Source organism: Sparus aurata, chromosome 20 (genome assembly GCF_900880675.1).
Source record: "Sparus aurata chromosome 20, fSpaAur1.1, whole genome shotgun sequence".
Classification (NCBI taxonomy): domain Eukaryota; kingdom Metazoa; phylum Chordata; class Actinopteri; order Spariformes; family Sparidae; genus Sparus; species Sparus aurata.
In genome coordinates this window covers 22,529,505-22,546,338 of record NC_044206.1, presented here as the reverse complement: position 1 = coordinate 22,546,338, position 16,834 = coordinate 22,529,505, and the positions used below count along the sequence as shown (strand labels likewise).

At 44.3% G+C, this 16,834-nt stretch overlaps 1 protein-coding gene across 1 annotated transcript in view; it reads right to left on the bottom strand.

Annotated features, from left to right (window-relative positions):
- Positions 1-4,296: 4,296 nt before the first annotated feature.
- The window catches only part of myo1d (myosin 1D), a 109,368-nt gene continuing 96,830 nt past the window's right edge, over positions 4,297-16,834 (bottom strand). The window contains exon 22 of the mRNA XM_030400612.1: positions 4,297-8,928. Coding sequence (XP_030256472.1) covers positions 8,772-8,928 — 157 coding nt within the window. The 3' untranslated portion in view covers positions 4,297-8,771. The remainder of the gene's footprint in view (positions 8,929-16,834) is intronic.

Sequence of the window (16,834 nt, the reverse complement as noted above, 5' to 3'; positions counted from 1 at the left end):
CTCTCTCTCTTTTTCTTTTTTTTTTAGCTATGCTTGCTAAAATAGGCTATTTGTTTACCAGGGAACTTCTTTTTGTACCTTTTGTCGATAGGTTGTGTTGCAACCACTTTGGAATGATGTTTGATTTTGTGCTTATGATTCAGCATAGAAAATGTTTAAACCAGTGCCATATCTCTGATGAAAAACCCCCCACAGGTCTGTAATACTGGACTGTCTGTCCAGCTGTTGAACGACCAGGTGGATTTTCATCTCCTAATAACTACTTACTGACACCTAATTTATTGCCATTTACGTATTTATTTAGGCACATTTGATGTAAATGAAAGACCACGATGAGAGACTTTGAAGAAGGGAAGGACACGAGGAGGGCTGGCGGAGCAGGTGTGCTTATCTTTGGTGGGAATGAAGATTGATCTGGTTGATGCAAATGAATGTTGCAGGAGTTTATCGATGGATATCTAATGAAACAACCCCCCCCCCCCGGTCAGATCTGACCATCACCAGAGTGACATCATCAAGGACACCTTGACAGAACAGAACACACGCCCTGAAAAACATCTTTTTTCGACCCAGCCTGCTGTCCCACATATCAGACAGAGAAAGCACACACACACACACACACACACATTTTTTCCTTCCAGGGGGATGAATTATTCCAGTGACACTCGTTCAGAGAAGCACAGCTCACCTTGAGGATGATCCATCAGCATCGCCCGCGTGTTAAATCAAACGCGAGGCGGCATCACGTCCGTCGAGGTGGCTGTAGGGGAGGAGGCGACCTCCACAGGAATAATCACATTTTTCAATCAGAGAGACCACTTGACCAAAATTATACGGAGGACTGAAGCTGCCAAAGCAAAACACACGTGAAGAGTTAGTAAATAAAGTTAATAAAGAAGTTAAACTGCCATTAAATTCATAACATGTGGCAAAAAGTGATATTTCTGTTTTCATTTGCTTCTGTAATTATCTATGTTGTATTGATTCACCTATTTATTTATTTATTTATTTTCAAATTTATTTTTATATTTATTTATTTATGTATTCATTCCTGTATTTATTTCTGTTTTAACACAAAATATGCATAAATAATTATGTAAAGAAATTAAATCAAATGAAAGAACACATTGGAAGGCAACTATAAAAGATTAGATAAATAATAAAAATAAAACAAATTAAATTATTTGATTAATCGTATATTGAAAAAAAAATATTTTTAATGTATTTATTTTTATCTTTGGTGGATTTAATTACATATTTTCAAAATCAATGTATTTATTCTTTGGTTTTGGCAGTTTCAGTCCTCCATAAATCGACATGCTGCAGTGTGCCATGGCAACGACCTGACAACCAAAACAGAACGCACGCAGAACACTTGAGATGTGCATCCTGTTTGTTTCACAGGAGAACATCTGGAGCTGCTTCACTTGAAGCGTTTTGTCTCCGTAACGGCTTCAATCACGCGTGAAGCGACAGTATTTCCGTCCAGAAGTCTATGAGAACTGGTTTCACATCTGATCAGAGTGTAGACGAATTGTGCACACGAATGGTGCCAACAAAAAGGCTTCTGTCATGTTTTAAAAAGCTGTTGTCAGAGAGCGAAGGCTCCTCTGCTGCTGTGTTAGTGTGAATCAGAGGAAATGAGCAGCTCCGGCGGTCACGACCTCGTCTGCAGGATTGTGTCTGGAGTCAGACCGGTGAGAGAAAGTTCATTTGGAGTGTTTGTACTGGCACAATAGGGGGACACGCACTTTGGATGGGCTTCTGCAGGGCCTCAAAAAAGAAAAACCCAGAACCGTTCTTCTCTCCGTCCACTCGCCCCGACTCACTTGAAACGTGCCATTTCTTTTTTCCACTTTGCATCATCGAGTAGTTGTTTGAGAAAAAGTACTTTCAAAAGCTTATAAAATATGAAAAAAGACTCAAGTGATAGTTAAAAAGATTTCTGTCAAAAATTCTTTTCTGTATCTTGTTGCGTACTTTGTAGATAAAAAAACGAAACAGTGGTTCAGAACTTGAAGAAGACGAAGAAGACGACGACGAGGCATTCGATGGCTGCATGTGTGCGCGAATGTGTGTGTGTGTGTGAGTGTGTGTGTGTGAGCGAGTGTACGTGTGTGACAGCGTTTTATTTGTACAGAAGAATGTGTGACATGTTGTTTTTTTTTCTTACGGACACGGAGCATACACCGACCACACCGGTACCAAGGAGTCGCTGTCTGTCCCTCGGCGGGGTGAGGGAGGGGTGTCGACGCTGTTCAAATAAAAACTGTTCTCTTTTTTTTTTTTTTTTGGGAAAAAGACAAAAAAGCCGTTGCTGTAATTGAAACTCTTTTCAGTTAGTTTCTGCTTATTTTAATTTATTTTTGTACTGTGATGGAAAAATAAAAAAATGCACTGATCGTTCAAAGAGGGGGCCGCTTTGTCTTTTTGTGCCTCCAAGATGTGGACCGATGTGGAATCACTCAGTCGAGATCATCGATGTCTCAAACGACTTTATTTATAGAGGGAAGTCTGCACAGAACAACCACAGTCAGACCTGTTGGCCGGTTAAAAAACTTGCTAAAGGGCAAATTTGTGTGCTCATCTGGGAATCGAACATGTGAACTTGCTTTTAATTCAGTCTCTGGTTATCTCGTTTTCACTGGATCAAAACCAAAATATTCTTCTACAGGAGCTTTAATTCTAAGAGTAGGCTATTAATTATATGGTTGGTAGTTTGATCCCCACCTCAACCTATCAAATGTCACTGAACAATGACACTAAGGCGCCAAATTGCTCCCAGTTTGTTTGTCTTTTGCGGGAAAAATCTAAGCTGCATTGGACAAAAAAAGTACAGATTGGATTTGATTGACAGTAAACACAGAACGTCCGGTGACTGTTTGGTTAAGACACAAACCACACATCTGATTTGCTTTGTGCAGAGGGACGTTGTTGTGTCGTATCCCCTCCTTTCTCCCTGTGTTTCCTGCCCGTGTGTCAACGTCAGTGATCAAATAAACGCAAAAATATAGAAAAACAGCATAAAGGACGGCAAAGAAATATGAAACATCCTCGCTCTCTCCCGCATTAGTTGTCTCTGGATGCAGCATGCAGGTTTTATTCTAACCAAACAGTGCAGGATTTGATTTTTATTTGATAAAGTGAAAGTGTCCGGGCAAAGACCAGTCAAAACAAGTCACTTTTTCTTTCAGTCTTTAGTCAGCGGACAAATTTACAACCTCCTCTCTTTAAATCCTTCATTTTGATGGGGACAAACTCAGAAAACCCAGAGAAAAACCCTTAAAATGCAACAGAGGAGTGACAAACGTGTGGACGGAGCTGGACCGCCATCCTAAATCGTCCAACTGTTGTGACTCTGTAACAGTTTAGGGTTCAGAAAGGTGAGAACACAGCGGCTTTAAACACCTGGAGTTCCCCTTAAACCCTGAATTTAGATTATTTAAAGGTGGATTTGATTTGAAAATGAGTTCTTCTCACACAGAAGTTGTAGAAACTGTGTGCCAAATGTTTATCTGTTACCTTCTTACGTCACCATCTCAATTTTCTGCCCTTTAAAAGAAAATACTGTTTACAAGCTTTTGTCCTTGGCAGCCTGTATCATTGTGGCTGATAGTTTCTACTGCTATAAACTCTTCAGCAACATACAGACTTCATAAGATTTCAGCCATCTTGAATTAAAAGCAGTAATCGTCCTCAGTTGATCTGCCCGTTATCCTCATCATGTCGTGTTTATGTTCCTCCAAAACACAAATACGTGGATAATAAAACCCTCCGGAAGCTGCAGGGCTTCACCACACTCGGCTCTAGTCGGGAATCAGTGCTGCATCTCCAAACACACTGAGAGCTGAGAGCCCCCCCCCCCTACATACACAGATTAGTCAGGGTCAGTTCACTCATCACGTATCACTCTCTGTCCATTAATTCCCATTTACTTAACCACCAGGTCAGTCGGTAATGTCTAACTCAGTCACTGCCCCTTAGGGAGAAAAAAAAAAACCAGAGTCATCACACTTTTCACAGCAGACAGTCATCCATCAGCCGGTGGATTATAAACCCCTGCTGAGGAAGCCGCTGACGGCTGACACAGTGGCGGTGGGAAGTGGCGTTGTCATGCCGACTGCAGGGGTTTTGTCAGCGGTCTCGACGTCACCCCGGTGAAAACAGCTGTTAGTGGGCGGATTAACGCTCACCGCGCTGCACGTTACAGGCGTGCGGCTGACTCCAGGACACATCTGAGTCAACGTTGCATCAGTGGTGACGGACAATCACGAGATAAGACTCAGGAAGCATCAGCAGAAGCAAATACATTTATTAATAAAATGATTAATGAAATATTTTCATTATGGAACATCATGGAATGCATCATCTGCATTTACACAGAATACATCTGCACAAAAATAGTATCACGACGGTAAAGTTTTCCTTTAGACTTGATCTGGATATTACAGTATATCTTACGGTACGTAATCACAAAATATGCAAAATATAAACTTAATATAAAATTAGGCACTTGCTGAATGGATGGTGCGTACGTACAGGGGTTGGTTTTTTTTGCTTTATGCGACAGAATACAGAATAAATTATGGGGAGAGAATTTGTTATTCTTTGGCTAACATGAACTGGAAACTAAGAAAATAAGATCCCGCTAGAGAGGAAAGTGAAGGGGAAAACACGATGGCACGACAGCTCGCCAAGAACATCTAATTCAACCATTATCTGCTCAAGTTTTGCAGTCCTCAAAAAGCTTCACAGCATTTCTGGAGTTGCAGCGTTCTCCTAAACGAATGAAGTAGATGGAAACTTGTTTTAAAAAGTGATAAAACAGCTTCTGCGGTGTGATTTAAACCTCTAGAAAGCCCCAAATTGATCTGAAAAGTTGTTATTTCTACCCCGGATGCGTGATCGAGCTCGTACATTCATGTCAGACGGGGCTAACGCTTTTAGCTTAGCAGCTACAATAAAGATTTTGGCTTTTCAGATCAATTTGGGAGCTTTTCTAACCTGAAATCTTCACTGTAACTGCAAAGCTAAAAGCGTTAGCATGCAGGGTGCTTCTGCTTTCAGCTTAGCAACAAGCTTGACCGCGTGGCAGGGAGGTGTTCGCAACATTTTTTTAAAATAAATTTGAGATCTTTGGGCTTTCAGAGACTTTGATTACACCAGTTCGAGCTGTATTGAGCCATTTTATGTGTTTTGTGGTTGTTTTTTCACGTTTTTAAAACAAGTCCCCAGCTACTTCAGATGTTTAGGAAAATGCTGCGACGATTGTTTTGTTGTGAAGCTCCAGAAATGTTTTGCGGACTGCAAAACTTCACCTGACTTTCCATCAGCATGCCGGTGAGTAGATAATAACTGCGTTAAAATTTTTGGGTGAACTTTTCCTTTAATTCATATTCGACATTACTTCATACCCATTTATGAAAGGTTATTTAGGAAAAGCCTGTGACCACCAACTCAATGGAATCGGGTTTGCGCACCAAAATAATCGCTTTGTTAACAGTAATAATAAAGATATAGAACGACACTTTTCTGATCCTTTGATAAGTTCTGCGTCCACAGTATTTACATGTCAGGTTCATGTACTTTGTTATTGCTGCATGGTGCTGCTATTGTTCTTGTTGCTGGTGTAGTTTCCTTTTTTTTTTTTATTTCCACGCCTCCCGGGCACAGGACGGCTGAAGGAAGGAAGGAAGAAAAAACAAACAGAAAATAGGAAAACCTTCACTGCCCTGCAGGACGGTAGAGTCGGCCCAAGTGGGCGAGGAGTGAAGTGATTTGACGGAGGAAAGAGAGAGGGAGAAAAAAAAAGAGAGAAGAGGGAGTTGGGAAGAAGAGGAGGAGGAGGAGGAGGAGGAGGAGGAGGAGGCCAAGCGAGGCTTTGTTCACCAACCCCCCTTTTTGCCTTAAGAAAGCCGAGAGAGAAGCGCTGAAGTGAGCAGTGACACGGAGTCCATCCTAATGATGAGCGGTGAATAGCGGAGTCGAGAGGAGGAGAGGCCCTGTGGGAGATTACCATGCTGAAGGATATGGAGAGCTGCAGCGTTATAGTCCACACACACACACACACACACACACACACACACACACACACTCTCATCAGAGGCAGCTCCTGCGCCTGAGCTCCTTAAAGCTACCCATGTCACTTCCTTAATCCACGCTGTGAATGCACCATTTTCCCCAAACAACTCCTCCCCGCATCGAAGTGCCTCATCCAGCGACGGCACAAGGTCGGCCGCCAACAAAAGCCGCCGCGAGGTAGAATGGAGATTTGCTTTTCCTCAAAAAGACGCCGGCGCTCGCAAACTAATTAAGATAAACGACCGGTGTTAGGACAACAATTAGAGGGGCTGCGCCGCCGCGGCTTAAGCGACCGGTGGTAAAGTTTTCCTCCTCGTTGGACTAAAGTGCCTCAACTAGGCCAGACACCGAGGGAGCGTTGATTCATAACCTTGGGCTGTCGCTCCTCAGCCGGCAGTCTTTACACGGAGACAATGCAGATGATTCTCTGAGGGGAGAGGCGTGGTACAATGCCTGTTTTCTCACCCTGACAATTTATGATACTTGCTTTCTCTCCGCTATGACGATCTCTAATCAAAAGTAGCAAGGAACAATCATGAGAAGAAACTGTTAGGGGTCATTAAACTGCCCAGTAAAGAGAAACTAGAAAGATGAAATCAGAAGTTTGTTGTTCATCCTTTTTTTAAAGTTGCTCAGTGGTGCTTGAAGCCAAAAGAGCTCGACTCCCCGGCTAATAAATCATTAATCCTACATGTTGAGCGTGCGCGCGGGAGACGTCCGCCAACTGAGGCGGTCAACTTCCGGTTTAGCGCTCGGCTAGCTTGAATGGGAATAAATGATTAAACCTTTTGGCCTCTATCGGACCTCGTGGCTACAATTCTGATAGTTTACAGCCGTGTTTAAAGTCTTCTGTGCATCACGTGACGATGTTATTACACGGTTCGGCCTCTACGACCGCTGGCTTCAAAGCCTGGCGCCCTTTTCTGTGAGTTTCTCTGAGTTTAGCTCCAATGCTAGCGTGCGGTGAGGTTGTTTTCTTTACCATCTCTTCACTCCTTATGTCCTCAGTCTGCGGACGGATATTAATACGAAACACACTGTAAAGCCGGAAAGTACGAGCTTCTGTGCTGCCACAAAATGTTTGCGGAACATATTGTAAATGTGCGAACGCTTTGAAAGCAGAGTGAAAAAAAAGTTTTTTTTCAGCACGGCCGGCAGATTGTGAGAACGGAGCAAAAACCAAAAAAAGTGTTCGAGTGCTGATGATTTGATAAGTGTGAATTGGCTGAGAGAGAAGTGGATGGAGTTCAGCAGCAGCAGCAGCAGCAGCAGCAGATGAGAATCAAGTCTCCAAACAATCCTGCCGCTCACACGAAGAAGCGAGGTAAACTAGGCCAGCAGACTTTCACACCCTTCTGTCTCCGCCCGTTCGCCGTGGCCATTAGCCAGACGCTCGGCCTCGGAGCCAAGAAGAGACGAGCTAACAGAGCTAATCGACACACTCACACAGTCGCACCCACACACACACACTCTTTCCTCTGCGATGTAGGGGGATATTTGTCAAATGGAAGTCACTAAGCTATTCACTCAGCAGAAAGACAGCGAATGAGACTAAACGCTGAGGGGCTGGAGTTCACGCGGGATTACAAGCGCCGGCCTCTGCTGCTAAACTAGAGCGTTAAACCTCACAACCAAAAACATCTTTACATTTGCCTTCTGTTGCAGTTATAGCATCCCTTTTTTATACTGAATGCAGTATAAGTGCTGTGCTGAATAAAGTATATTCTAACCTTTGATATATAAGCTGTATGAGAGTATTACAAACACTGCAGCAGAGAGTATAAGAAGCAGGATTTAAATTAATAGCGTTTGCACGAAGCAGGCTGCAGCGCTCAGGACGTGCTCAACACATCCCGCGACTAACAAACTACGAACGAGTCCAACTGAACCGACCGCATCACATTTTTTTCCGTCCCCACATGTGATTGTAAACATTCAGTAAAGTGGAAGTGGACGCCACGCGTTTCCTTTCATTTACCGCGTCGACATTATTATTCCTTAGAATAAAAAAAAAAGAGTTTTTCTTTTCGATTTTTTTTTGATCAGATAATCAAAACACACAATGATCGTACATAAATATCGTCTTACTTCATTTTTTCAGGGTCTTTTTTTTCTCCACTTTTGATCTGGCTCCCGCACAGAGAAGCTTGCAGGGGATTATAAATTCCCCGTTATGCAACACGAGTGGTTCGGAGAAACAGTTGCCGCGTAATCTCCTCTCACCTTGACTGCCACATTATTCCATCGACAGTGAAGTAAAATATTGCACAAAAGCGAATCATCTGAAATTTTGGATGCGAAAAAGGGAAGAGAGCACCACTTGGGTGGATTATCCTGTAGTGCCTTTTTCTAAACCTATTCAGCGAATGACATTTTTTGCATGTAGGCGTATTGTGCACTTCCCCGTTTATAGCAACATTGCATAGAAATCTACAAAACAGGTCAAATTTGGCATGGCTTTGCATTTTTTTTAGTTTTTTTTTTAGAGGATTGAATTACCCCAATCCTCCCACAGAGCTGCTATAAAAAATCATCACATTATCAGCAGCCACCGCGTGAAACACATGAAGTGAATCAGAAGTGAATCATCATCGGCATCATCATCATCATCATCTCGGCCTTGTTTCATATCAGCTGTCACTGTTTTTCTGCCCCCCCCTCCTCCTCCTCCCCGCCTCGTTCGGCGCACTTTAATTGCCCGGAACAGCCAGTATGTAACCGGATCGGCTCTTGGTGAAGTCCGGCTGCGTGAGGTTGATCTTGGGCTCCACGATGACCGTGCACTTCCTCCCGTTCATGCTGCACTGGATGGGACTGGCGATGTTGACCTGCAGCTTCCTCTTCTCGCTGCGGAGGAGACGATAAAAGATGGAGGACAGCGAGACAGAGAGACAGAGAGAGACAGAGAGAGAGAGAGATTGGTTACTGGCAGTTGGAAACATTTACAGATATAATCAAAGTTTACTCATAAACTCATATTACTGCGTGCCTCAGTGGCTTCACATTACGTTCAGTCATAGTTTAATGCGCAGGAATAAAATATGAAGATCCATTAGTGACCCAGAGTGTGTGTGTGTGTGTGTGTGTGTGAGAGAGCAAAAAATATGAGGGGCCATAAATCATCTCCGCTCTCACACACACACACACACACACACACACACACACAGCATCATAATCTCACAAATACACCGCATTCATTCACGCACACTCGACTATTATACACACTTCTATATGCGCGGTCACTCGCCCACGCAAACACTTGAACTTTCGTATAAACGCGCACACAATCACACTTTCACACACATTGTTCCCCTTCACAGCGGTGCTGTCGGGCTGATTGTGCAGAGGAGAGAATGATTTTGTCCTGGAAAATGAGACGAGCAGCGCGTTAAAAAGGCCCCCACAGGTGTTTTCATTTACCTACACGCTGCGCTGAGACCAGATTCTATGAAACCGCCCGTTTGGCGTTCTGAATGCGTCGCCGCGGGAAACTTTAATTTAATCTTTTTAACAGCTTGTAAACGTTGGCAGAAGACAGAATCTCTCCCTTCTGGATTCGGCCGCAACGAAACTACGAGAGAAATGTGTTTATTGGATTAGCTCGCAGTGCTGCCGGTCTGTTTACGTGCTGCGCAGGACCGTCGATTCAAGTTGGAAGGAGAGAGGAAACCACTAGTGACACAAACCTGGCACGGCGCTGGTTTTAAAGGAGTAAACTCTCCGGCGTTTGCAGGTGCAGCAACGCTAACAATCTGTCTGTTGGCTTCAGTGGAAAAGGCAACAATCAGCATTGATCCTCGGGTCAAACGGCTCCGAGATCAGCAGTGATGGAAACACAACACCTACATTTTGGCCCCCTTCCTGGCACTACGACTCGTGTTCAGGAGACAAAAATGTTCTCAATCTGTCTGTATTCACTCGCCGTCTACTGTTCCCTGTTTTAATGGCTTTCAACAAACGCAGGTCCACTGTCAAGGGGAAACGAGTTGATGTGACTATCGGTGAGGTGACCCACGTTTAAAAACCTACACACACAAGATTGTTTTGCTGCGAAAAACAAGAGCGTAGAGGTGAGCTGCCAATCAAACCCATTTCGTTTCCATAAATAGACTGAATGACCGAGTCCTGCAGCAAAGTGGAACAGCGTTTACCGTTGTGTCAGAGCAAGAAGGTGCTGGGTTTGAATCCCAGGGGCGGGGCCTGTCATCGCTGGGTACTCCCCTGTGCTTTACGTGGGTTTCCTCCACGTATTTCCGTTTCCCCCGCCATCAAAACATTCCCTGATTCCCCCGCCAGTGCCCTTGACGAAGGCACCCACTGAAAAAACAAGAAATGTTGTGATATGTTCTTAATTTCTGGCAGTATCAGAATTTATCGCAGGCTATCTTTGGTTGCATGACTGTGACAACGGCCTCCCACAGTTGGATGTAGGACTGGTGTGATCAGCTGTTTGTTCGACTGGAGGAGACGCAGTAATCCGTTGGAGTTGTTGGAAAATAAAAAAAACCACGCAGTCCGCTCACGATACGCCGGACGGAGAAGCTAGTCTGTGAAACGCTAAGCTAACCAGCTGCTTCGTATCTAAACCTCACAGACACGAGAGGGGTACCAAACGTCTCGTCTGTCGGCAAGAAACCAATTACAAGGAAGTCTATTCATTTAGAAACACAGTAATGTAATTGAACTGGTTTGCGGCCTCGTAAACAACAACAACATTTACCTACCAGGGGCGTTTAAATAAAGCCAAGATGAGCTGTCTTCCATTTACTATCATGGCAGAGTTTAATGTGGGAGTGCGGTTGTATTGTAGTGCGATGCTGCGTATAACAGAGGATGAAGTCAGAGGGTAAAGGACTGCGTGTGGGAGTGAATATGTGCAGGATTATGCAGCTGTATGTCCTCAAATCCTCTCACACAGGAGAGGTTGTGTATATGCGAGCATGTTTGAGCAGATAGGCTGAGAATATTAAGACGAATAACAGAGAAGAAATCAAGCCTGGGTCCTGTTGAGGTAATGATCCATATGGCGTTGCCGGGCTGAAGCAGCAGCAGCAGCCGCAGCAGCAGCAGCGGATTGGCTTTTAGTGCCTGTCACATCTAGTTAGAGCCTTTCTGGGTGAACGGCTGCTTTGGCTCGTTCGCTCTTAAACGGGATCGATGACGGGAATCAGAGAGTGAGAAGGAAAAGGGCGGCTGGGAGACAGAGAGAGATGTAATGTGATGTAAATGTGAGGGGGAACGAGAAGATGACGATGTGGTAATGTAAACGTGAAGTGGCTCGGAGAGGATAAAAGCTTGATAAACACACACACACACACGCGCCTCTTCGGTCAAGTGCTCGTCGTGACACACTTTCTCACTGGCACGGTTACCCATCACGGCTGTCGCTCGGAAAACAAATCCATTAAGGGGCGATTACCGCGGCGGTCGCACAAAGGCGCCGATCTCGGCCCCTCGGATCTAAACTTGGGAAGTGAGTCGAGCACCCGATGACACCGACATGTTGCGCAACAACAATAAGTCATAAACAAACGAGCAAAAGGCCCGCGCTGCCCACGCCGCACTCCTCTGCAGCGCTCGTATCTCGGCTTACATGCAGAGCGGAGAAAGCTCAGGGTAGCGCTGATGCTGGTTTCCATGGCAACCCCCATGAACTGAACTCCCCCATCTGTCATGGCTGCCAGCCAGCCAATGGTGCTGTGTGTATCTCCTGTGGTGTGTGTGTGTGTGTGTGTTTGTGTTGTGTCTCTTTCTCTGACCGTCTCTCATCCCGTTACTCGTGCATCTCAGTGAAAATGCCAGAGGGGGAAGCAGCTCTGTGCTCCTCTTGAAGGGCAAACAGGGTTAGGCTCACAATCACAGGAACACACACACACACACACACACACACACACACACACACGATGTAACACACCCTAAACCAAGCTCCCATTTGGTGCACCAAACAGGTCTTTGACACCTTTCCGATCCCATCCTCTGCCTCTGAATCAGCGCTCTGGCATCCCGATAAAAACCAATAAAACACTTCATCTGCGAATAGAAAACCCGATCAGATGAGTGTTAAGGTCACGGGCTGGCCTTTCCCGTCAGGAGCCGGCCCGAGCCAGTCAGACCCCCGAGGGCAGACTTAGTCCTTCGCTGGATGGCCCTCTCTCCGGCTGGAAAAATCAATTCTTCCCTTTCCCTACCCCCCCTGTTCCCTTTGTGTGTCTTCGCCCTTCATGCCATGTGAGTCCAGGCCCACTTGCTCCCAAAAGTACCTCCTCTGTCTCAGGAAAGGATGGAGAGAGGGGGGGAAGAGGAGAAAGAGAAGTGGCACAGAAGTAAAAAAAAAAATAAAAGTGGAAGACAATTTTCTCTAGGAAGAGATTCGGGGCAGAGAAAATTAGAAAAAGAGGGAGTGTGGGAAATGATTTATCGGAGGGAATATGTAAAAAGTACAGAGTAGAAAGTCGGAGCGCTGAAAGGTACCGGAGTGAGGAGAAGCGCCGCCTAAATGAGAACAGGGGGAAGAGGAGCGAGAGAGGACGATCACGGCTATTTTCAGGTCGAGGAGCCAGGATTACCTCCAGTCTGTGAAGCCATCCAGTCCCACTTCTGAGTCATCCCCCTCTAATAGCGTACCTGGCTCTCCCCCAAGCTCTCTGCTGCTGAAAAATAAATGAGCGCTGCAGGTGGGGAGGAGAGGAGGAGGCGCGCGCCGCAAAGCCGACTTGCTTATAAAGACTTTGAGGAGGTGATCAAAGTTGGATCTCTCTTCACGTCTGACTATGATGACAGAGCCATTTAAGAACTAAAGAAAGAGGATAAAGAGAACTTTACGGCAGCGAGTGAAGGAGCTAAAAGACTGACGGTGAAGAATCATGTAGAGCGGCGACGATTTATGGATTAGATGTCAACTACTAAATTAATGACCAACTATTTTTGATGGTCATTTAATTAGGTTGAGGAGTATTTCAGAGAGAAAAGTCAGTTTTTCCTGATTTCCAGCTTCTCAAACGTTAGTTCACGGAGAAATTTAAATTCAGCCCATGGAGATGGAGAGCGAGGTGAAGTTTTGTAATCCATAAAACATTTCTGGAGACTTGCATGCAGCTTGTCCGGCGTAATCCAAGTCTCCGGATGCTCAAGAGATTCCCAGATTTAAAAGACGTTATTTACATCTTTGTCAGCGCGCTATTGCTTTTAGCTTAACAGATTTCAGCTTCAGAAAGGGTGCAAACTATGTCTTTTCACATCAATCCGTAACCACTGGAGGCTTGGATTACACCGGAGACTTTAATGCAGGCATTTTATTTGTTTTTTTGATTGTTTAGGTGAACGATGCAACACTGCTCGCTGTTGAAGCTCCAGAAACGATTTGTGGATGACAAAACTTGACACGACTTTCCATTAGCGAGGGGGTTGAGTAGATAATGAGGGAACTGGCATTTTTGTGCGAACCGTTCCTTTAAACGTGAATACTTTCTGCTATTTTCTTTCCTCCTTTATGATAGTAAACAAAATCTTTTGAGGTTGTGGATAAAAAAAACCCATTTGCTATAATTTTATTGACTAAACAACGAATCAATTAATTGAGGAAATAACTGAAAAAGGAAAAAAAATCTTTAGCTGCGGCCCTCAAATCACGTTTCCAAAGGACATCTTTCAAACTAACCCAAGCTCAAGGACATCTAAAATAAAGTCTACAGTAAAATCTTAATTATATTAGAGAAGATCATCATTGAATTTATCCAGTTTTGCTCTTCAAATTAGCATAAGAAGCACTTCACTGTCCAACTCTCTCCGTCTCATAATTCTATAATAAGCGATTTCACTGCTAATTTCGGTGTCATCTCATTAAACCAGCGTAGGAGGCAATTATTTTCCTTGTTGGAATATAAAAGATGAGACCGGCGGTTGTGAATAGTGCAGAAGTATGCAGGAACACAAGAATATTTCCTCCTGAAGGAATAAACAAATCAAACAGACGCATGTGCGCACTGACAGACACCTGTTCCCCGGCAGGTCGATGCAGACGGGAGCAGGAGGTGAACTCACGCTGCTGATCTGTCAGAGAGCTCAGAGCTGATCTCCTCCTGCTGCTGTGCGCACACACACACAGCACACACACACACACACACACACACACACACACGCACACACAAGCCTGAACCAAGTGATGCCACTTTCTTGTTTTGAAAAGTCTCCTCGCATTAATATTTCAGTTTGTGAGACCACACTGAGATCAAGACAGTGAATGCATGCAGTGAGGAGAGAGAGCGCACACACACATGTATACTGTATGTGCCCTCCTGACAGGGTGTGTGTGAAGGTCAGGCACCAGGGGGGCAGTGAGTGCACACTGCAGACAGAACCACGCTGCCTTCATGACGGATGGATAGCCGGGCTATTTTTCCCTCTCCAGACTCCTTGTGCACAGCGTGGTCAGACACGATACATCAGTACGGAGGCAGCTTTATATAAAAATATGAGTGCGCTGCAAACCAGTCGCTGAGAAAATTAGAGCTTTATTACATTTATGCATGGCAGGAAAACCTCCCACCTGGTTGAAGTGCTTTTGATTATTCAGGCTCCATGCTGGATGTGATTATATAGCTGCACATATAACGGTGAGATTTTATAACGGCTTGGGGGGGGGGAAAAAAAGCTTTTTTCCAGCCTTTCTTCTATGAGAGACAGACAGAAAACAGGGAGACAGCGAGGCGGATGAAAGCAGGAATCAAAGTGTGGATGTTGCAAGGTATAGTACGCACTTCAGACCACTAGATGCCTCATGTTAGGGCCCAGATCCACCGAAAAAACTGCACTTGAACACACCAGAGAGAGATCAGTGGATAGACAGCTAGCACATAGTGGCAGATATCACCACGTAGCAGCAGTTTGTATTCGACGTTGGACTTTGGATATATAGCAAGGTTCAAACTGATTTATTTGTCATTATACAACATAGGGTTGCATAACAAAAATCTAAGTTTGTCACTCCTTCATGCTCCACAAAGATATAACATGTATACAGAGATTAAGGGCTTTAAATATATATACATAAACATGCAGAAAATGATTCTGTAGCGCGCTGTTTTTCAATTTGCATTTGGGTGAAGGCAAACAGCTGCATCAAGATGGTGGTGATATTATGGTTGCAGCAGGTCACATTCAGAGTTCAGGTAAACATTGTCCACCGACAGTGAGCATGTTTGAGCACCAAGCATCAAAGACGTAAACACAGAGTCCACCGCTCCTCGTTCCACTGTGGTCGACTGTAACACTCCCCGACCTTCGACAACATCGTTCAACATCTGCAGAAACCGGGTATTACGGTGAAAATGTACATTTTGGTCAAATTACCATTCATTTTCACAGTAAAATGTGTGTTTTCCACGTATTATGACAGCAGAAATTTAAGTTACGTATCATTTCTTGACTTAGGGTGGTAAACTATTTTCGGTTTCTGGTGTTATACTGACCATACATTTTTCCCTTTATTTTTAACATCTTATTTCCGTATAAATTAAGGTGCGTTCTTGCTGAATTGTAAACAGTTTTATACTGTAAATTTTAAAGTCTACATCAGCAAAATCTGTAATTTAAACTGCATAATACCGTTAATTTTAGTGTGATTACATATAAGTATTTGTATTTCCACATGTGTTTTTTACATATTGTTACAGTAAAAATTCAAGTTCAGCACCGTTAATTTAGGGAAAGTCCATGTATCTACTACACTGATTTACTGTTTTCAACTTTACAGTCGTTTACTGTTGGTATTTAACAGTTTTTTACTGTAAATGTACAGAAGAGTTGGCCGAAAAGTCACCAACACCAATCCGACTGGTTCCAATGGTTTAGGACACAAAAGAAAAATCAGGGACATATTAAAAGGTATATTATTCTACCATGTTTGCCATCTTAATTTAACGTGTTAGCATGCTAAAATGAGCTAAATTAGCAACAGAGACCTTGGTGCAAATCCATCCAGTAGATGCTTCGTGCCTGTTAAAAATGGTCGAGCTATGTTTAAATATATAGGTAAAGCAGTGGAGGGAAGAAGTATTCAGATGTAGTACTTCCATAAAAGTAGAAATACACAAGTCCTGCATCTAAAATGAGTTGAGTAGCATAAAATAGAAATGCCCAAGTAAAGCACAAGCACAGTCTTAAATTCCAGCGCTGTGGTGGAGACGGCCCACGTCTCTGTCTCCCCTCACCTCTTTCATTTTTCTCTCTTCCCACTTGCATACATGGATTTGCATTTAACACCAGAACCTCACACATCGCCTCTCTTCCTCTCGCCGTCACACCCTTCCTCTGTCTCACATGGCTGCATCACACGTCTCACGTGCTTCAGTGTGCTACATCTTCACCGGAGAGGAAACGGGAGGACGCACGCGGAGCATGAAGAGGCGCAAAACGCACAACGCGAGACAAACCGACGTCAGCTAAATCCAAACAGGCCTTTAACGACCGTCGCAAAAGAGAGAGTGAAACTGTAACGGCTCGGCCTGTCCCAGTTTTAAGTGGCTGGGGTTTGGACTGGTTCGACGTGCGAGAGAACTGCCTGCGAGGCTTTTCTGAGTGCACTTCTTTAATTAGCATCAGTGTGCCCAAGTTACACAGTTCTGCTCGTACCGCAGCTGCAGATGTGCTGTATGAATAATAGAGACAACGCAGAGGGAGAGGCAGAACTCGAGCGGTACTGACGGCGCGGTGGTTGTGTTGATGATACAGATGCTGCAGCTCGGTATTACGGTTC